The sequence below is a fragment of the Mandrillus leucophaeus genome, unplaced genomic scaffold (assembly GCF_000951045.1).
Source record: "Mandrillus leucophaeus isolate KB7577 unplaced genomic scaffold, Mleu.le_1.0 Scaffold66, whole genome shotgun sequence".
NCBI lineage: Eukaryota > Metazoa > Chordata > Mammalia > Primates > Cercopithecidae > Mandrillus > Mandrillus leucophaeus.
This window is the reverse complement of record NW_012107141.1, coordinates 4,287,758-4,308,993: the sequence shown is the minus strand read 5'-3', so window position 1 is coordinate 4,308,993 and position 21,236 is coordinate 4,287,758. Positions and strand designations below refer to the sequence as shown.

Sequence of the window (21,236 nt, the reverse complement as noted above, 5' to 3'; positions counted from 1 at the left end):
TGTCTCTATCTCCCTTCCAAGGAGGAAAGAAGGACTGACACCAGCCCAAAGGCACACTTTTCCTTGAGTCAGTCGGATGGGCAAACCACTGGGTCTTCAGTGCCTCCCTCCTACCCCCATGTCCAGGCCCACCTCTGTGGCAGGCATTTCCTCCATTGCCCCAGGGGCCTCCTTCTTGCTCACTGAGGGTCAGGGGTCTGGGGAAGAGACCCCAGTACTCAGCCCCAAATGGCCCCAGGCCAGTGGGACTCTGAGGGGAGTGGGGAGTGCTGGGTCCTGACATCACAGAGTAGAGAAGCTAGAGCCACAGTCATGCAGGCCAGCTGGGGCCCTTCCAGTGCGTCCAGATGTCTCAGGAATGTGCTGAGCTGGGAACTACCACCTTCCTTCCCTCCCCACCCCCAACCCGTTGTCCCCTTGCTTGCTCTAGCTTTGCCTCCGCCCACCCCCTCGGCTCCTCCTCTTTCATCTCTCCCTGGGAGGCCTCCTGTCCACCGTCCCTCTGGCACGGTGCCACAGTCAGGCTCCCTCTCAGTCCTCTGAAGGGATTGTCAGAGGCAGGAGCCCTTCCCCTCCCGCAGACCCCAGGGACTGAACTTGTGGGGTGGAGGGAGATGGGAGCTAACTGGGAGGAGAGAGTTCTGAGCAGATAGTGCATGCCAGATCCCAAATGTGGAACTGATTTGCAGCCCTGGAGAGAAAGGGGTGAAGGCCTTGGGGCGGCAGAGGGCAGGGCTGGAAGGATGGTGAGTGGGGCTCTGGGCATCTTGTCCCAGCCAATGGGTGGGAGGGTCAAGGAGCTAGTGTGCCAGGCTGGGCTGGGCTCAGGAGGGTTCAGACCCTTCTAGGCCCCTGGGGTTCATAGGGACGTGCTTTGTCTGATGGTGGAGGGTCCTGGAGTATTGGATGGGATGGGGGAACCTTGTTAGGGTCCTGGTGTTGGGCCAGGAGCCAGGACATGGTTCAGGCTGGAGCTCTCAGCCCCGAAGAGGAACAGCCTGTCCCTCTGCAAGGGCGGAGTTGCCTTGGGCCTCCCCAGGCCAGCCTGGCTCTCAGTGCTGGGGATGAAGGAGCCAGAAGGGAACTGGTACTCCTGGCCCAGTGCGAGAGTCACATCAGGGCACAGGGTAGAAGTCAGAGGAGAGAAGAGACCTGGAGTCAGCTGCTGCCCTCAGCTGCCCTGGGCTCAGGGAGGGCCCACAATTCTGTTCCCCCTGGGGGAGAGTCCCTGATCACCCAGACAGGGCGACAGCTGAGATTCCCCTGATGGACTGCAGGGCCCCAAGCACTGAGACCATTCAGAGGAGCTGGTGACCATCACCTGGTACAACCCAGAACTATCATTGGCTCCCTCCTGCCTGCTGAAAAACTCCCAGCTCCCCAGCATGATACTCAAGGACTGTCAGAAACTGATCCCAGCTTACCACTAGAGCTGGAGCCCCCTCATTTTCTCTTCTCTCCAACCTGGTTGGATGGACCACTCCCAGCTCCTTAAACCTGCTGTGGTCCCCATGGCTGTAGGACCTTTGCTTATACCTCTCCTGGTGCCTGCAGTGTTTTGTTCTTTATCTCCTCATTCTAACTCTTCCTATCCTTTAAGGGGCCAACTCAAATGCTGCTTCCTCCACGAAGCCTTCCCTGATCACCAAGCTCGAAGAGTCATCTCCCTCTCTGTTCTACCATAGCACTTACAGACTGTTGCGTCATTGGTTGATATCATGCCCTGAACTCTAATTACACACAATGGGATCCAGTTATCCTTCTAAACGTTACCCTTCTTTAGGGTAGGATCAAGGAGAGGTTTCTTTTTTTTGTTTTTTGGAGACGGGGTCTCACTCTGTTGCCCAGGCTAGAGTACAGTGGTACGATCTTGGCTTATTGCAACCTCTGCCTCCTGGGTTCAAGTAATTCTCCTGCCTCAGCCTCTCAAGTAGCTGGGATTACAGGAACGAACCACCATGTCCGGCCAATTTTTGTATTTTTTGGTAGAGATGGGATTTCACTGTGTTGTCCAGGTTGGTCTCGAACCCCTGACCTCAAGTGATCCGCCTGCCTCAGCTTCCCAAAGTGCTGGGATTACAGGCGTGAGCCACCGCGCCCGGCCAGATTTCATCCTTGAACCCTCTGCAGAGTCTCAAATAGGGCCCCATTTATACTCTGCCTAATAGTAATGATCATAATATAACAACAGTGAATATTTATGTACCAGGCACTGCTCTAACTCCCTGCATGTAGTGGCTCATTTAAGTTTCAAAGGATAAAGTGGGTCTTCTTAGTACCCTCACTTTATGGATGAGACACTGAGGCTCAGAGTAGTTAAGTAGCTTGCCCAAGTTCATTCAGTTAGCAAGTGGTCAAGCGGGGATTTGAATCCAAGCTCTGATCGCAGAGCCTGTGTTCTAAAGCACCCACAACGACACTGGTTGCTGAAGGAATGATCCTGCTGCCCCATTGCAGCACCTAGTCCAGGGCCAGATACAAAATATGGGTCCCCACTCCATACACTGGGTTCATCCTGGGGATCTGGTTTTGCTCCTTTCCTGGCCATCCCTCTCCTGCTGCCCAGAAAGAGCCCTGAGAAGGGTCCTGGGGCTTTTTGGCTTTACCCAAAGAGCCTCCCATCTTCAAAGAATTGAGACAGATAGAAAAATAAAATCCCTGTGATCAGGGCTCTGCAGGGCTGAACAAGGTGGGATATTCCTGCAAGGGCTGTCAAATGCTGTGGGCCTTCCTTTTAGGCAATGACAGCAACAATCAGAATAAAAACAGCAAAGGGGACCATAGTCAATTATAATTAAATTTTAAAATAACTAAGAGGGCCGGGTGCAGTGGCTCACACCTGTAATCCCAGCACTTTGGGAGGCTGAGGCGGGCGGATCACTTGAGGCCAGAAGTTTGAGACCAGCCTGGCCAACATAACAAAACCCTGTCTCTGCTAAAAATACAAAAATTAGCCAAGTGTCATAGCGCATGCCTGTAATCCCAGCTACTCGGGAGACTGAGGCAGAAAATCGCTTGAACCTGGGAGGCAGAGGCTGCCATGAGTGGAGGTCACGCCACTGCACTCCAGCCTGGGCAACAGAGTGAGACTCCATCTCAAAAATAAATGAATAAATAAATAAATAAAATAAAAAAACGAAGAGTATAATTGGATTGTTTGTAACACAAAGGATGAATGCCTGAGGGGATGGATACCCCACTCTCCATTACGTGATTTTTTTTTTTTTTTTTTTTTTTTGAGACAGAGTCTCACTCTGTTGCCCAGGCTGGAGTTCAGTGGCGCGATCTCAGCTCACTGCAACCTCCGCCTCCTGGATTCAAGCAATTCTCCTGCCTCAGCCTCCTGAGTAGCTGGGATTACAGGCATGCACCAATACACCCGGCTAATTTTTGTATTTTTAGTAGAAACGGGATTTCACCACGTTGGTGAGGCTGTTCTCGAACTCCTGACCTTGTGGTCCGTCCACCTTGGCCTCCCAAAGTGCTGGGATTATAGGCATGAGCCACCGTGCCCGGCCCATGATGTGATTATTGTGTATTACATGCCTGTACCAAAATATCTCATGTACCCCCAAGTATCTAACCTACTATGTACCCACAAAAATTAAAAATTATCCAGATGTGGCGACTCATGCCTGTAACCTTAGCACTTTGGGAGCCAAGGAGGGAGGATCGCTTGAGCTCAGGAGTTTGAGACTAGCCTGGGCAACATGGCAAAAAACCATCTTTACAAAAAATACAAAAAATTAGCCAGGCGTGGTGGCATGTGCCTGTAGTCCCAGCTACTTGGGGTGTTGAGGTGGGAGGATCACTTGAGTCTGGGAGGTTGAGGCTGTAGTGAGCTGTGTTTATGCCACTACACTCCAGCCTGGGCAACAGAGTGAGACCCTGTCTCAGAAAAAAAAATTTAAAAACCAAAAGAATAAAAACAGCAGTGGCAACTATTGTTTATAGAGGGTTTATGGTGTACCAGGCCCTCTACAAGAATTTCTGATGGAATTCTCTTAAGAACCCTATGTTTTACCATGAACCCTACTTTTGGATGAGGGAAATAAGCCTGGAGAGGTTAAAGCACCTGCCCAAGCTCACACAGGTGACAAGAGGGAGCCCCCAGGTCTAAGCAGCGCTGCAGATGTCCCACCTCAAGCAAGGATCACCTCCCCAGCACTTGCCCCATCATCTGCCGTCTGACCTGCGGACCTGCTGTCTGCACAGGTTGAGCCTGGGAGGATGCACCTGGTCTTGGGACTTTCCTGTTTAAAATCTCCCCAAAGTGGGGTGGATTCAGAATCTACAGTTCACCTCTGTCCCAGACTCATGCAGCTTTGAGAGACCAAGATATTCAGAACTGAGTCTCTTTTCTTTTCTTCTTTTTTTTTTTGAGACAGAGTCTTGTTCTGTTGCCCAGACTGGAGTGCAGTGGTGCAATCTTGGCTCACTGCAACCTCTGCCTCCTGGATTCAAGCAGTTCTCCTGCCTCAGCCTCCTGAGTAGCTGGGATTATAGGCTCCCACCACTACGCCTGGCTAATTTTTGTATTTTTATTTTTGTATTTTATTTTTATTCTTTTTTAAATTTTTTATTTTTGAGACTGAGTTTCACTCTTTTTGCCCAGGCTGGAGTGCAATGGTGCGATCTCGGCTCACCACAACCTCCACCTCCCAAATTCAAGCAATTCTCCTGCCTCAGCCTCCCTAGTAGCTGGGATTACAGGCATCTGCCACCACGCCCAACTAATTTTGTATTCTTAGTAGAGACAGGGTTTCTCCATGTTGGTCAGGCTAGTCTCGAACTCCCGACCTCAGGTGATCTGCCCGCCTCAGCCTCCCAAAGTGCTGGGATTGCAGGCATGAGCCACCACACCCGGCCAATTTTTGTATTTTTAGTAGAGATGGGGTTTCGCCATTTTGACCAGGCTGGTCTCAAATTCCTGACCCGCCTCAGCCTCCCAAAGTGCTAGGATTACATGCATCAGTCACCATGCCTGGCCCTGAGTCTGATTCTTAAGCTGGGTAAGTTTTCATGTATTCATTTTATTATACTTTATAACTGATAGATATACATTCTATATATTCTTCCATTGCACAATATATCATAATAGAAAAGGCCATGATGATAAAGTGAAAGGGAGAGATGGCATTTATGCTAAGATTCACGATTTGAGTAATCGAATGAATGAATGAATGAATCAATCTACTTTAGAAAGGAGGACCATCAAAGCTGGAAATGTAGAAGTGTCCTTTCTTTTACTATCTGTTCACCCACCTATTCATTCCTCTATTGTCCCCACCCTACTCCATCCTGCCTTCCTTCCATCCATCCAATAAATAAACATTTCCTGAGCACTCAGTCATTATAGCTGTACCTAGAGAATAGCCAAAAATAATTGACTGACACACCCTGCTCTCAGGGAACCCTCAGTTTGGTTCATAAATGAGGAGGGCAAGGCCCAGAAAGGGAAAGTGATTTGCCTAAGGTCACACAGCAAGTGAGGGAAATGAGGTGAAGAGGGGTGAGGGTATTCCAGGTGGAAGGAACCCATGGGCAAAGGCTCAGACCCGTCTGCCTCCAAAGTGAGCTCCCCTCAATCACTGCCTGAAACCCGCCTCCTGGCTCTCCATGAAGGCCCGAAGAGCCTGCCTCACTCCATCATTACTTTCATTTTTGTTATTCTTTTGGAAGGGGAGGAGGGACCAGTGGCTGCTGCTGTCCAGCTGTTATGTTGGACCACACATCCCAGCCCAGATGTGTCAGCCTCTCTCTGATGGGTGAAGTGGCTTCCGGGCCATGAGCCAAGGGCCAAGGAAGCGGCAGTGAAGGCTCTGTCCCAGAGGAATTGGGGGAGGAGGCACACTGAACCCGGCAGCAGGGAAGCCCATGGTTGCTCCAGCTATCAAACTGACCTTGTAGACAATATGGTGTGTCCAGGAGGTGGGGATCAAGATCTTTGACATTCCAAGGAAATCAATACCTTTGACATATTTCCTCTGAGGGTCAGAGTCCTGGGGCATTTCCTGCCTCTCCCAGCTTCTCCTCAACCAGACAATCCCACCCCCATACATTCCCCAGTCCTGGTCCAGGGTCCTGCCATTCAGTCTGGCTTCCCCAGGGCTGCTCAAGAGGGTTACACAGAGTTCCAGCCAGAGCAATGCTCATGGTCTTGAGTTAACTCCACCCAAATCTTCCTCCTCTATCCTGCCCCCCAGGAGTGCTGAGACTTCCAGAGGAACAGCCTGTTCTACAGCATCTGGAGCTGGTTTCTTGAGGGAGGTTCAAGGGCAAGCCAGGTCCCAGAGAGAGATGCTCCAGGAGGGCCTCGGTACCAGGACTCGCATGAAGCACGTGGTATAGGGAGAAGACACAAAACAGGGATGTCCTTTATGCTCCCCTCTCCTGGTGCAGCAGCCAGGCCAGGCCAGGGCAGACAGAAACAGAGTCTCCTGAGGAGTCCTGGGAGTTGCAGGGAGCAAAGGTCCAAGTCCCCAGAAGGGCTGGGGAACAGCATCCTGGGGTGAATCTGAGGATAGGGTGTGAAATGGGATGTGGGAGCTTGTCCAGGGGATCTGGCTTTGCCCATAAAGCTCTAGGCATCCAAGGTGCCCTAAGGATGGGAGTGGGTGAGGATGAAGGGAGGGACCCTCTGATATCAAAGATCCTGAATTTTTCTTGCTCTAGAGGGCAAAGCTCAAACCAGAACAACAAGAGAACTTGCTTGTAGCTTCTTCTCGCTCCCCTCTTTGACTCTCTCTGTAGGACTCCTGCCCTTGAGTGGAGTTAATATATTCCCCTCTCTTAGTTTTCTTATCTGCACAATGGATAATAATGCCTATATGTGTTCAGTAAAAGGAACATGGCCCCAGTCCCTGTGGAAATGCCTTTTTTTTTTTTTTTTTTTTTTCTGAGACAAAGTTTTGCCCTTGTTGCCTAGGCTGGAGTGCAATGGTGCGATCTTGGCTCACTGCAATCTCTGCCTCCTGGGTTCAAGCTATTCTCCTGCCTCAGCCTCCCAAGTAGCTGGGATTACAGGCACCTGCTACCATGCCCAGCTAATTTTTTTTTGTATTTTTAGTAGAGACGGGGTTTCACCATGTTAGTCAGGCTGGTCTCAAACTCCTGAACTCAGGTGATCCACCTGCCTCGACCTCCCAAAGTGTTGGGATTACAGGTGTGAGCCACCATGCCTGGCCAGAAATGCCTTCTAATAAGTCCTTTGCCACTAAGGATGAGGGAAATTGGGGCAGCATGTACAGAGATCACCTTCTGAGAAAGCTTTCATGACCTGTAGCCTGGCTCAGCCTCCTGCCATGCTCTGCTCCATCATGGCATCCACCATGGTATTGATACTGCCTATTTCGCTCTCTTTCTCTCTCATTTGTCTGTGATTGACTGGAGGGTCAAGTGTGTTTTCTTCATCCAGGTTACCCTGGCACCAGCATAGATGTTCCTTCAGTGCCCAGTTGCTGAAGGAATGGACATGTGTATTAATGAATGAGCAAATGAATTCCCGGCTGGTCCAGGGAAGCCGGAGGGACCTCACAACCTGTCGGGGGGCAGACAGCACTTCTGTGGGACCCTGCATCCCCACCACCCTAAGGGCTGGCCATTCCAGGATCCTGAAAACCCCAGGACCCCTTCAGGAAATGTAAGTACACCTCTTGAACACTTAGATCTGATTTTTGGGGTCTTGCTCTGTTGCCCAGGCTGGAGTGCAGTGGCGTGATAATAGCTCACTGCAGCCTTGAACTCCTGGGCTCAAGTGATCCTCCCACGTCAGTCTCCCAAGCAGCCAGGCCTTCAGGTATGTGCCACCATGCCTGGATAATTATTTATTTTTTATTTTTGTAGAGATGGAGTCTTTCTGTGTTGCCCAGGCTGGTCTCAAACTCTTGGCCTCAAGTGATCCCCCTGCCTCCACCTCCCAAAGTGCTAGAATTACAGGTGTGAGCCACCACATCCAGCCTGGGATTTTTTTAAAACAATGTTTCCCTTCCCTTACAAGGATTGCCCCAGCCTAAAGTAATTTTCTCTACAAATATAGTAAGTCCTTGAAATAGAGCAAAGGTCGCTACAATGTGACCCAAACTTGACTTCTGTTCTATGCTCAGGCCCCTTCTCAAGTAAGAGTGAGCAAAACTCCATTCTTTGTGGGGTTGGTAAAAAAAAAGAGTGATACCTCATTCTTCTGTGGGACTCTCTCTCTTTGGTCCGCTTTGTGCAGTAAGGTGTCACAATTTTTACTTTCCTGCTTTTTGTGATAGTACAGACCATCTGAAAAATACTGTTTTTCGTTAATTCTACAAAAATATAACTCCACATTTTATGTAATTGGAAAATTTATTTTTAAATTTCTATTATTATTATTACTTTTAGAGACAGGGTCTGGCTCTGTTGCCCAGGCTGGAGTGCAGTGATGCCATCATGGCTCACTGCAGTCCCAACCTCCCTAGCCCATGTGATCCTCCCTCCTCAGCCTCCCGAGCAGCTGGGACCATAGGCATATGCCACTATGCCTGGCTAATTTTTAAAAATTTTGTGTAGAGATGAGGTCTCCCTATGTTGCCCAGACTGGTCTTGAACTCCTGGGCTCAAGCAATCCTCCTGCCTTGGCCTCCCAAGGCATTGACATTACAGGCATGAGCCACTGCAAATGAACATAACTGGACATTTTTGACTGGGCATATTTATTGCATTATTGTAGAGTTTTACTATATTGAGCATCTATTTTGTCCCATGTGACTATGCTAGGTTTACGTCAATGCACAAAACTGATATGGACTCTCCTCTTATGGAACTTACTTTCTCATGGAGGAAATACACAGTAAGCTATTAAAATAATTGCAAACTGGGTTAAGGGCTAGAAGAAATCAAAAGACTAAAACAGAAAAGAATAGGGGGGGTCCCACTTTAGGTGTTCAGGGAGCCTTCCTGAAGGAGGTGACATTTGAGCTGGGATCAGAAGGCTGAGATGGAGAGACTGGGGGAAAAGCAGTCCAGATGGCAGGAACAGCATGTGCAAGGGCCCTGAGGCAGGGCTGGAAAAGGCTTAGTCTTAAATTGGGTGAGTATGGATCCAGGAGTCCTAGAGCAATCTGAAGAAGAAACTGGGGAAGACGGAAGCACTAGAGCCAGTGCTCAAGGGTGAGACCTGAGCCACAAGTTCAAATCCCCTGTGGGTAGCCAATTGTAGACTATTCTAGACTAGGGGCTTCAGAGGCCTGTGCTACAGTATGGGGATGGCTCAAGGCAATGAGAATACATTGAAAACCATAGAGAGCCCTTCCTGGACCCCAGAGACAGTGCGGGCTCTGAAGGACCTAGATGGCTGCAAATAGATGGGCTTAAGGACACTTTTTCCTCTTCTCTAAGAATGTGGGGTCTGGCTTGGGCCCCTTTTTCTCCATCCATCCATCCATCCATCCATCCATCCATTTATTCATTCAGCAACAGTTGGTTGCTAGGCACTGGGATATAGCAGTGAACAAGACAGACCAAACCCCTGACTCTAGGAACTGTTCCCTCAACACTGGGGGAAGCAAAACCCAAAGCAAACCTCTGCTCAAGACGAACTTCATGTTTTGATGGAGGAGTAGGTATCAGAGGTCTCCTTTTTGAATAGGCAACCTGAGATTTGGGCTCCTGCAGTAGGTTTTTCATTAGATCTTTTCTAGCAGATTCCACTCTTGAGACCAGAGTGCCTTAGCACTTCTGTCCTCTTTCCTGTTGGTGAGAACTTAAACGGAAACACACATACATCTCCCCTTTTAAGGACTGTTAAAGGGCCACCCACAGACATAGGAACACCCAAACACACATACTTCTCTAATCTCCCTAAATCTCCCAAAGGCTGGGGGTGGGGATGCCTCTCTGCTTCCCAGTTAGCTCAGGAGAAGCCAGGCCAGGGGTCTGGGGAGTAGCGATCAGCCTTAGCGCCCACCGCCTCCCTCCATGCTGGGCTGGTCCGGGTCCCCGTCAGTCACTCCCACACCTGGCCTCCCCAGCTGCAGGGAGTGAACGGGTGTGCTGGGCAAACATCCTTGCAGCTTCCTGCTGCTCCCCTCTGAGAAAACAGACCTCTTCTTCCTCCTCTTTCTCCTCCCCACACCCTCCCAGCTGGGGCTTCTCTGGGATCCCAAGCCAGTTCCCTCTAGAGAAGCCAGACATCCCTTCCTCTTAGCCAGAGGAAGGAGGGGACAGCACACAGACCTAGTGTTTCCATCTGGAGAAACGACCTGCTCTCCCTTTGGTCCTTTATCCCAGTTCTTGGAGCCCAGACCCTCTCTCTCGTATGGGCCAAGGGGCTGAAGGACCACAGAGTACAGTGGCTCAAGGGTGGCCACATCAGAAACTGTGGGAGAGTGGGAGGGGCAGGGAGGAGATGCCCCTACATGGGACAGGAAGGGCAGCCCCCTTCTGAGGATCTCTGAGAATCGCATAAACAGAATTGCAGCAACATGAAGGTATCCTTATAGAAAGAAAAATAAAGCAGCCCAGCCACCTCCAAACACACTTGTCTTGACTTTGTGTACTCCCTCTCCTGTCTGTCCAAGTGCATGCGTATTTCTTGCATAGTTGTTTTCAGGGTGAGCATACATTTTGCATTTTGCACAGAGCAACAGAGCATACACAATTTCCGCATGATTTATGGCCTGTATCTGGATTTTTAAGGAGGATAGTGAATATTCTGCTCTCTATTTTCCAGACAGAGAGGCACACAGACACCATCCCTACCCATCCTTAACCCTGGAAATATTTTCCTATCCTCATCCAGAATGAAGAAGTTGGGGGAAGGGTTGGTGTGGGATCTCAGCTGGAAGGGACCTCGGATATGGAGATGGAGGCCCCAGAAAAGGAAAATGACTTGCTGTGTTCACAGAGCAACTCCTAGCTGAGCAATTCTCACTATCACCCCCATCCAGTCTCTATGGATCAAACCAACGATGAACGTTTCATGCCAGGCGTTGTGCTACATTAACCTTCACTTTAATTTTCTCTCGAAATGCCTACAGTAATGCTATGGTTCTAATATTTCCATTTTTCAGATGAGGAAACCAACCCCCAGAAGAAGAAGTCACTTTTGGCCGGGCGCGGTGGCTCAAGCCTGTAATCCTGGCACTTTGGGAGTCCGAGGTGGGTGGATCATGAGGTCAGGAGATCGAGACCATCCTGGCTAACACGGTGAAACCCCGTCTCTACTAAAAATACAAAAAAAATTAGCCGAGCGTGGTGGCAGGTGCCTGTAGTCCCAGCTACTTGAGAGGCTGAGGCAGGAGAATGGCGTGAGCCCGGGAGGCGGAGTTTGCAGTGAGCCAAGATCTCGCCACTGCACTCCAGCCTGGGCGACAAAGCAAGACTCCATCTCAAAAAATAAATAAATAAATAAATAAATAAATAAATAAATAAAGTCACTTTTCTGAATTCTCCCGCTGGCTGGTGACAGAAACACAGACAGAATTAAATCTCTTGATTCCCAGCCCAAGAGTCCTTTCTCTCTTTCTTTAGGCACCCCATCTTCTCCCGCTGCCTCTCCTGGCCCTGCCCAGGTGCAAGATCAGGAGCCTCCCCAGCAGGGCTTTTCCTCCCCAGTGTCCCAGTGCTGGATCCCACTGTCTGGTCGTGCCTCCTTTCCTGTGCTGGACCAAGGCCCAGATGAGCAGCTGGGGACGCAGGGCTGAATGGAGCAGCAGGAAGAGGCTGCGGGCGGCTGAGTTCATTCAGAAGAAAGCCCAACTCAGAGCTTCCAAGGGCCAAGGGAAGCTTACCGCAGGGCTCTACTGCCCTCCTTGACTTCAAGGGTCTGAGCTCTGACAAACCTCTTTCCCTCTGACTAGTGTCTTTTACCAACCTCAAGAGAAGGTGTGGATCCCCTGATCCCTGCTGCTTTATTCCTGGGATCTGTGCCAGAACCATCTGTAGGAAGACCTGATCCAACATCTCCCCCATTTTACAGACAAAGAAACTGAGGCCCAGGGAGGAGATCCAGTGGTATGGGCCAGGCTCACAGGGGAAGCAGAGCCAGGACTAGACACCAAGTCTCTCTGCGGTCAGTGCAAGCCCTCTCCCCTTGTACCCTTGTTCTGTCTGATGAATTATGCTCTCTCTGCCTGGGACAAGGGGCCTTCCTCAGAGCGCACAGTGACCAGGATGTCCTGTTTAATGGAGAACAGGGAGACCTCAGTCCCCATGCCTCCTTGACTCTGGCTCCTGTCCCTTGGCCTGGCTCCTCACCGTCAATCTAGTGGCCTGGGACAGTTTAGGTGGAAGTCCAAGATGCTGAAGTCCTCTAAGGACTTGGCTTTTGCCTGGCCAGGTTTATCTTGGTCCTGGGAGGTAGAGATCAGCAGGTAAAGAGTCTCAAGTGCTTGATCACAGGGTGTGTGTATGTGTGTGTGTGTGTGGTGTGTACAGGCATGCACATGCAACTGGTGGTTCACTGAAGAGGGGGCTCCCACTAGATTCCCCAACAATCCACATTTCATCTAGGCAGGCCCTTCTGAACCTAAATATTTTCTCCCATTCTAAGCCCATGCCCCTCCCCCATCAAGGCCTTAGGGCTGAGCCTGAGAGAGGGAGGGAGGGAAGAAGAGAGAGAAGCCACGTTTCCTTAGGGAGGGAGGGGAAGAGTGAGAAAGAGGAGAAAGACAAGCTCACAGTCGGACCTAGTCAAGAAGACATAGGGAGAGGGAGAGAGAAAGTCAGCCAGACTCCAGGAACAGAGGGACAGAGCAGAGATCTAGAGGCAGATGGAGAGAAAGGGCTCCCATCCTCCTGAGCCAGCGCCCTGTGTTGCCCTGACTGCCTCCCCCCAGCCCCCAGCCTCAGGTCCCTCCCTGGGGGGGTCTCTGGCCCTGATTCCCTGGGGCTGCCATGGTAGCACCCTGAAGTTTCCGGGCCTGGCTGAGAACCCGGGTCTGGCTCTGATCCCCGAGGGGCGTCGGGTCTCAGACCCTCAGAACGCTCCCGGGTCCGCCTCCCAGCGGAGGTCCAGCCTAAGAGCCACAGAAGCCCCAAGGGAGGCGCAGGAAAGGGCGCTGCCACTTTGCGCCCAGTCTGGTCCTGGAACCTGGGGTGGGTTGGGACGGCTAGAAGACGTGGGTGGAGGGCGGGATTGGCGTCTCTTGAGCTCAGATCCAAGGATCGGACGGCCCCGATACCTCGATGGCCCCTTCCCCTAGAAGGTGGAGGCCAATGTGTTCAAGGATTGCGCCCCCAGGAGGGGCGCGCACTGGCACCAGCTCCGAGGCTTAGGTCAGGCGGGGGTCCAAGGGAGGTGTCGAGGGACCTACTCGTCAAATCTCGGAGCTCCAAACACATGTCGCTCCGGGAGACCCTGCGCTGAACCCTTTCCCCGCTCCTGCCCAGTGATGTGTAGTCGGGTCCTTCTAGGGGCCCAGGCGCGCCGCGAAGAAGGGTGCCAAGGCGTGGAACGGGAACGGAGACCCTTCATCTTACCGCATTGTTGAGGAAGTCCGACTCGTTCAGATCCCCCAAGTCCAGGAAGCTGGATCCGGGGAACAGCCTGTCGGCCGGGAATGGTTCCAAGACGGCGTCCATCGCGGCTGGCTCCCGGGACCCCCTTCGACTGGGCTTCCCTCACTCCAGGGCGGCGGCGCGCCCAGTCCAGAGCTCCTGCCTGAGCGCTGGCAAGCGGGCGGGGGGCAGGTCCGGGGCGAAGCCCCGGGGGAGGGGCAGACGGAGGCGGCGCGGCCCCGGGTGGGGGGCGCGGGGGGCGCGGGGGCCTTAGGGCAGCGGCTAGGAGCGGGATGGGCTCAGGGGCCCCGGGCGCACTGTGGGCATTCAGCCGACTCCACCTCCTCCTGCTCCTCCTGGGGCACAGCTGGCTTCCATGGGGAGCCCGGGGGTGGGGCTGAGGGCTTGAGGAGCCCCCCGGACAGGGTGGGAGCCGGGGCGGGGGAGCTAAGCGCTCCCCCGAGACTGGGTGGCTGCCGGCCTCTCCGCTGTCTCTGCTTCTCCCTCCGCACCGCTTCTGTCACTTTCCTCTCTGTGAAACCGGGAACCCCTGGCTGGCTAGCCCAGCTGGCCAAGGCGCCACGCCCCCACATCAATATTCACAATAATTTAATATTAATGAGAAGAGGGCGTGGCTCGAGGAATCCTCTCTCATTTTTTAAAGAGACATCTGCAACTTCGTCTTCCTTAGTCATCTGTCTTCTCTGAATGCTCAAGGTGGGGGCTTAAAGCAACAATAGTCCTGGAACCGATAACAGTGTTCTTGGAACATTGGCATTTTGTTAAGGTTTCACCAACCACTGTCCCATAAATTGATGAGGGAGCTATTTCCATCCTTCCAGCCTTATGCTAAAACCTGCACCAAACCCAGTCAGGGAATTCCATTTAACAGTCGCCTCAACAGATCTCCCCTCAACGGGGGAGATTTTCAGCTTTTTAAACAATTTATTTATTTATTTATTATTATTATTTTTTGATATGGAGTTTCGCTCTTTTTGCCCAGGCTGGAGTGCAATGATGTGATCTCGGCTCACTGCAACTTCTGCCTCCCATGTTCAAGCGATTCTTCTGCCTCAGTCTCCCGAGTACCTGGAATTACAGGCACGCCCCACCACACCCAGCTAATTTTTGTATTTTTAGTAGGGACAGGGTTTCACCACGTTGGCCAGGCTGGTCTCGAACTCCTGACCTCAGGTGATCTGCCCAACTTGGTCGCCCAAAGTGCTGGGATCACAGGTGTGAGCCACCACACCTGGCCGATTTTCAGCTTGTAACTCTCATTTCTCATCTGACATGTGTCTTCCTCCAGGAAGCCTTCTCTGAATCCCCAGGCTGGGGCAGTTACCAACGGTATACACCCACAGGGCATCATGTGCTCACCTCTGCTGTTTCCAGTCTAATGTGGTATTGTCTTTGTTTGCTCACATTGTTTGTGTCTGTGACCCCACTAAGCTGTGAGACTGCTCAGGGCAAGGACTGTCCCCAGCTTCCCTGTGTGTGAAAGGGCTGGGTGAACAGCCAGAGATAGGAGAGTACTCCTCTTCTCCTTGATAGTCAAGTCCCTCCCCATCCCTCAATGGTTCTGAAGAGGAGGAAGTTGGAAAACAGTGGTTCTGGAATCTGAATGAGCCAAGGTGCTTGCTGGCTGCACACTCCACAGTCACCAGACACTCCCGGGGCCCCGGGATCCATTACCTAAGTGACTTGCTCCTGCGTACAAACTTAATCTCTCAAAAGGGCTGATAACAATCGCCAAGCACCTGAACAAATGGAGGTGGTTCAGAAAGGCACTCCCTCAGAGGGCTGGGCACACTGTTTCCTGACCAGAAGTCATTAATAAGATTAAGTGTGTCCTCCCTGTCTGGGACATTTAATTAGCTCAGGAACCAAAAGGCCTTTAAGAAGTAGAGATGTCATTGCAGCTAAGCTATGGATGTCACCAAAATTGCTCTCAGTGCCAGGTGGGAGAAGGGCTCATACCAAGGCTGACACAGCAGTTGTTTGCTTGCCTGGCAGGCGGGCAGGCACGTGGCTTTTCCCCACCTTATGGTCTAGTTGACATAGTTCTGGAGAGTGAAGTTCTGACCTTCCAGGCTGTCACGTGACTATTAGCTCCCAGGCCTCCTGGAGAATTTGTTCTTGAGAAGTAGGATTATAACCCATGTTCTGGGGACCAGTTCACCAGCCATGCACCTCCGAGAAGTAAGGCTGGGCCAAAAAGAAATCAATTCACGTTCACAACAGTGGCGGGTAGAATTAAGGTGCTGGGACCATGGTGTCTTCCCCAAATGTGTCATATCTGGCCAAATGGGGACCATTCAAACACTGGGATGTGGCTGATACTTCTCAGGAGGAGGGGAGGGGTCTCTGGCTGGGTGAACAGGCCAGGCTGTCGTGAGTGAGCTCCAGCAGCAGGTGTCTGGAGTCCTGGCTACTGAGCTGGAGTCCCTGCAGGCCCCCAGGAGGAGCAAAAGTGGCCCCCTGCCTGAGGTTGGCTGGAAATTGTGCCTGTGTTCCTCCCAGCCTGCTCTGTAATTAGAGACACAGGTACCATTTAAGTGATTGGGGAAGATTATATAGTTTTAGATAAGTAGGATTAGAGTGTCCTCTCTTTCCTTATTCTTACCCAGGTGAACACCCCAGGAAACCATTGAAAATAATCCTGGGGAGACATTCCGGTTCCGGCAGCTTCTGTGGAGTCTGAGAGGCAGAATCTCCCAAGAGAAATCCTGGGGAAACCGGTGGCAGGGGGAGGAGGGAGACCAGGCATCGTAGAGCCGGGCACACAGAGGAATGTGATCATTTTCTTTCCAGAATGAAGAGGATGGCAAAGTCCAGCAGAGATGAGGATGATTGCAGATTTATTCACACATTCTATAAGCATTATTGAGTACCTACTGTGAATGGTTCCCAGACCAGGCACTAGAGATACAACGGTGATTAAGAACCTAGATCCCAGAGTAAATGTAGTTGCACAGAGGTGGGTGGGTGGGTGGAGGAAAGTATGGGTAAAAAGAATGTTAAGAAGATGATTTTAGAGCATGGTAAGGACTATGAAAAAATAAAATAGTGTGATGTGACCCTGTGGGTAAGGAAGGCCTCTCTGAACAGGCCACATGTGAACTGAGAACTGAATCAAGAACTGGGGTCATTTATAGGGCGCAATGCAGGGAAAAGCATTCTAGGCAGAGGGAACAGCAAGTAAAAGAGAAAGAGGAGGAAGACTGGACTGGGAAGAACAGGCAGTGGCACAGGAGTGAGATGATGAGGGTGAAAACCCAATGCCTTACACAAACCCGGTACTTATGGCCACACTGAAGCCCAGGCTCTATTCTGTGCCAGGACTGGAAAGAACTGTGCCCATCTGAAGTCTTCCGTAGGGTGTGGTCGGCTGCGCATCCCTTCTCTCTTGTCTATTAAAGATTTTCCAGGAGACAAAATGAGATGTCTCCCTGGGTCTTAAGTCTGCCTTCTGACCCAGCAAGGAGGGTTTGCTCCTTCTCTCCCAGTTCTTGGGCCTGGTCCCACAACCCAACCCCCTACCCAGGCCCCTCCTCTACATCTGAAGGAGTTAGGGGATGGAGGCCAATGTTGGCTCTGCAAACACCACCTCCACAGGCCCAAATACTGCGGGTCACGAGAGGCACTGATGGCAGTCCCTTCTCTGATGGGCTCAGGAACACCTGGTTGTTGCTCTCCAGGAGCTGTTCCAACTGCGAAGCAAAAGCTTCATGTGTAAAGACATCCCAACGCAGTCAATGACGCACAGGAGAAAGAGGACAGAGATAAGCTTCTTGCCTGTTCCAGACACTGAAGATCAGGCAGAAAGAGAGGCTCCTGCCAGGCTGAGCTGTGAGTAGAATGGGGTGTGTGTGTGTGTGTGTGTGTGTGTGTGTAGAGCCACTGCCCTTCGTTGGGTCTCAGTTTCCATAGCTATAAAATGGGCCAGGTGTTGATGCCCTCTAGGGTTTCATCCTCTCCAAGGATCTTCCAATGTTCCCTTTCCAGGACAGGGCCTGGGGAGCAGGCATAGGGGTGGGGGGAGTGTGAAGGGCCTCCCTGGTCAGGAGGCCTGGCACTTTGATTTTCCAGGCTTCTGCCCAGAGCCTCCAGGAGGGTGCAAAGCTGGTGTTTACACTCGGTAGGCAGGCCCTGGGTGGTGGTAATAAGGTCACCCAAAGTAAACCTGTCTTGTTTGCCTGGGTTGTAAAGGGAAAAATGCTTTGGCACACTCTAACAGGAACTTCTGAGAAATGAAAACATATTCATCCTGGAGATTAAACTGACTTCCGGGGTGCAGACGGGGCCCTTTGTTCTCTTGCAGCTCCCTAAAATGGGCTGCATGGCTGCTTTCCCTGTACCCCCGACTGGAGCTGGACATGGAGCCTGAGGTGGCACCTTGCCAGGAACAGGGTGGGTTTCAGAACCCCAACTCTCACTCAGTTTAGGTCTCTCCTTTCCACCCCTTTGGCCTGTGATCCCTTCCCACCCAACCCTGAACCATAAAAATACCGGACGTTTACTAGTACTTGCTCTGTGCCAGGCACTAAATACTTTATGTTATCTTGTTTAATTCTTGGAACAAGCTTGTGAGATAAGTACCGTCTTTCACTGATTCTGAGATGCACATTTCTTCGCCTGTTTTAACATCTCTGAAGTCAGAATGTGTCCTACAATCGATGGTATGTCACAGTTTAATGGATGGTGTTTTTTTCCTTCCTGAAGTACATAAAATAATGGTGTATCATGTAATTGGTGACACCTTAGAATTGGCATATTATTATTATCATCCCCAATCTGCAGATGAGAAAACCAAGGCTCAGAGAGTTTGTATGACTTGCCACTTCTTTGTTTTATGGAAAACCAAGGCCTGGGGCCATCAGAGGCTTGCCTTAGGTCATCCAGCCTCATGAGGCAGAGATAGGACTGAAACCAGGGCCTCCCTGCTCCGCACCCGGAGCCCTTTCCACTCACCCCAGATGAACTGAATTTGCTCACTGGGGAGAGGCAGGAGCTGAGGGGAGGGCCTTCCTCCAGGGCCTTCCATAGCAGCGGGTGAATCACCAACCACCCTGCCTTGGAGAAAGGCCTTAAGATAGATTTTTTTTCCTCTTTAAATTCTCTGAAGACTGAAGTTCCTTAAGGACTAAGAAAACACTTGCCTCCCTTCCAGCTCCTTTTCCTGGTAATTATTTTTGCTTCTTTTCCCTGAATTTCTGCTCTGCCGTCCCATCTTTGGACTGGAAGCGGGCCCGCCCCTTGGCCCTCTGTCTGCCTGCCATCTGGGAAACAGCTCCACCCGCTTCCTGCTTTGCTCTCCTCCTGTTCTCAAGTCACCCTTCTCCCCTCCAGCCTGAATCACCTGCTCCAACTCCGCTTCTAGACATCTCTAGAACGCAGCCACCTGGCTCCCTCCCCAGAAGACACACACTCTGGCATCCCACCGCCCTCCATCTCCCTTGCTCTTAAAGTCTCCAGTAATGGGAGAGAAACCAACAGAGCCGCTTGTTTCCTCCTGCCTTGAGTCCTCATATTGTTGGGGACACTCCCCTACAAATCCTGCCCCACCTAGGGCTGGCAGAGCTGGAACTATGGGGCTAACAGGAAGGGCAGGGGCACGGAAACTGGGAGGCCTGACTCTGCCTACGACCTCCTGCTCTTGCAAAGCCCTTATCCCCCCAACCCGCCGTGAGCCTCAGATTCCCCAGCCTCCAAGGCTGGTGAGACTGAAGTAGCTTGTCTCCCGGAAGGTGGGAGGCAGCATCAGGCATTTAAATCAAAGCCTTTGCTAAAATGCATCCAGTCACCATGTGGTTCACTGGTGACTGATAACAGTCAAGGTTAAGCCAGGGCCTCAGATTTTTCCCTGGAAAATGAGGGTCTTAGCTTGGTCTCTGAAATTCCATCCTCCCAGCTCTGAAATGCTATGATTCTGTCTCCCTCTGCCCAGAAAGCAAATATGGCCTTTGTGTGTGAGGAGTCTGAGTGTCCCCTGGCAGCGACTGGCTGGGAGCTAGGTGTGCATACAGCCCCTCCCTCCCCGAGGATGTCTGGAGGTGTGAATCTAAGTGTGGGGCTTCCACATTTGCACATGTATCTGCGCCAGCTCACACCTAGGGGCAGGCCGCCTCTCTGTGTGCATCCATGCCAGCGCGTGCGGCTGCAAATCTGGTTTCCATCTTCTCCCAGTAGGCAGCAGGGCTGGGGGAGACTGAGTGGAATATTAATTGTGCTCTTGCACGTGGCCCAGCTCCATGAATGTGGTGGTCGAAGGGAGCAGCCTGGAGCTATTCGGGGAATGAGGGAGAAGCCACAGAAGCAGGGCTCCCTGGGGCTTAAAGCCCTGCTGGGGAGGAGGCAGAGGCTGAGACCCAGAAGGGTGGGTGGCAGTGGGAGGGGGAGAGCTTCTGAGGCCAAGGATCTGGGGACAGCAGGGAAGACACCAGCTAGGTTGAGGGCGATTCCCACGTTTGCCTAACCCAGGTGTCTGATAAATGTCTGCTGAATGATTGAAGAGCTGAATCCTCGCATGCCTGTAAGATCAACGGATATCCCTTTCCTGGGAGCAGACAGAGTAGGAGGAAGGATGGAAATGGGTACATATTAAGCACCTACTGTATGTCAGCCACTCTAGGTGGCACTGTCAAACATTTCATTTTATTTCAGACTCACAAAGACCCTGGGAGATAGTATCATCCCCACGTGGGGAGGGGCCCACTACACACATGTCCTCCACCTCCACCGGCCATCTCGCCCCCTTAGGAAGGTCTGGGGAAGCGTCTTTTCTTTTACTTCAGGGTCCATCAAAGCTGGCTGCCTCTGAGAGGCAGGCCTATCTTTAACTTAATGGACACTCTAGGTTTTGTAGTTCATTGCATTGCCTTCTCTACTTGGCCATGAGGAAGCTCAGAGATGAATTTGCTGAGGTCCACCTCTTGCAACAGAGTCTTGTGGAGGTTGATTTCACACACTAACTGCAGCCTGCCTTCATCTTATGTTTGTTCCCCCTTCCTCCATATCCTTTTTCCTCTATTAACAACCATCGAATTCCACTGTCTGTAGAATTTCTCAAATGCCTTTAGAAGGGAGACAGAAACACACACGTATTTTTGCCTTTATAGGTGAAGCGAGTGAGGCTCAGAGAGGTTATGTTATTTGTCAAAGGTTACACAGCCGTTAAGCGGGAGTATTGGAAATTTGATCTGGCCTCCGACTTCATCCTTCTGCTGCGTCAGACTCTGGGATTGGATCAATTGCATAGTAACTGGGGGGAGCGGGGGTTTCCGGAGCGTTGGGAGGAGGCTGAGGCCTTTGCAGACTCAGACTTTACCTCCCACTGGCCCTCACCCAGGCTCCTCTTTTTGAGGAGCAGGTCCAGGTGGGGGCTTCCATCCTTTGTCATGCACAGAGGGGGCCCCTGTGGGCCATCCTCAGGGACCAGCCCCAGCCTCTGTGGCTGAGCAGAACAAACAGAAACCCAGCAGGCTCGGCCTTGGCAGTCACTGGTAAAGCAAATATCTATTCCAGGTGCTCTGAGGAACATTTCAGGAGCCTCCAGAACTGAAGGGTGGACCAACTCTGGAGAAAAATGAATGGATGTAGGCCCAGAGGAGCTAAATTTTTTCCTTGACTTTATGGGAAGCAAGCACCAAGTGTCCACGGATCAGGGTGAGGGGCCCCAGGGCTGTGTATTCTGCAACCCAGTCCCTCGATGTGTCCCTTCAGACCAGCCCGCCAGGATTCTCTCTCTTCTGGAAAGAAGACTTAGG

General features: G+C 51.5%; 1 protein-coding gene across 1 annotated transcript in view; it reads right to left on the bottom strand.

The window, feature by feature from the left end:
• The window catches only part of CREB3L1 (cAMP responsive element binding protein 3-like 1), a 61,695-nt gene extending 47,659 nt beyond the window's left edge, over positions 1 to 14,036 (bottom strand). The window contains exon 1 of the mRNA XM_012001464.1: positions 13,450 to 14,036. Coding sequence (XP_011856854.1) covers positions 13,450 to 13,551 — 102 coding nt within the window. The 5' untranslated portion in view covers positions 13,552 to 14,036. The remainder of the gene's footprint in view (positions 1 to 13,449) is intronic.
• Between the last annotated feature and the right edge of the window lie 7,200 nt (positions 14,037 to 21,236).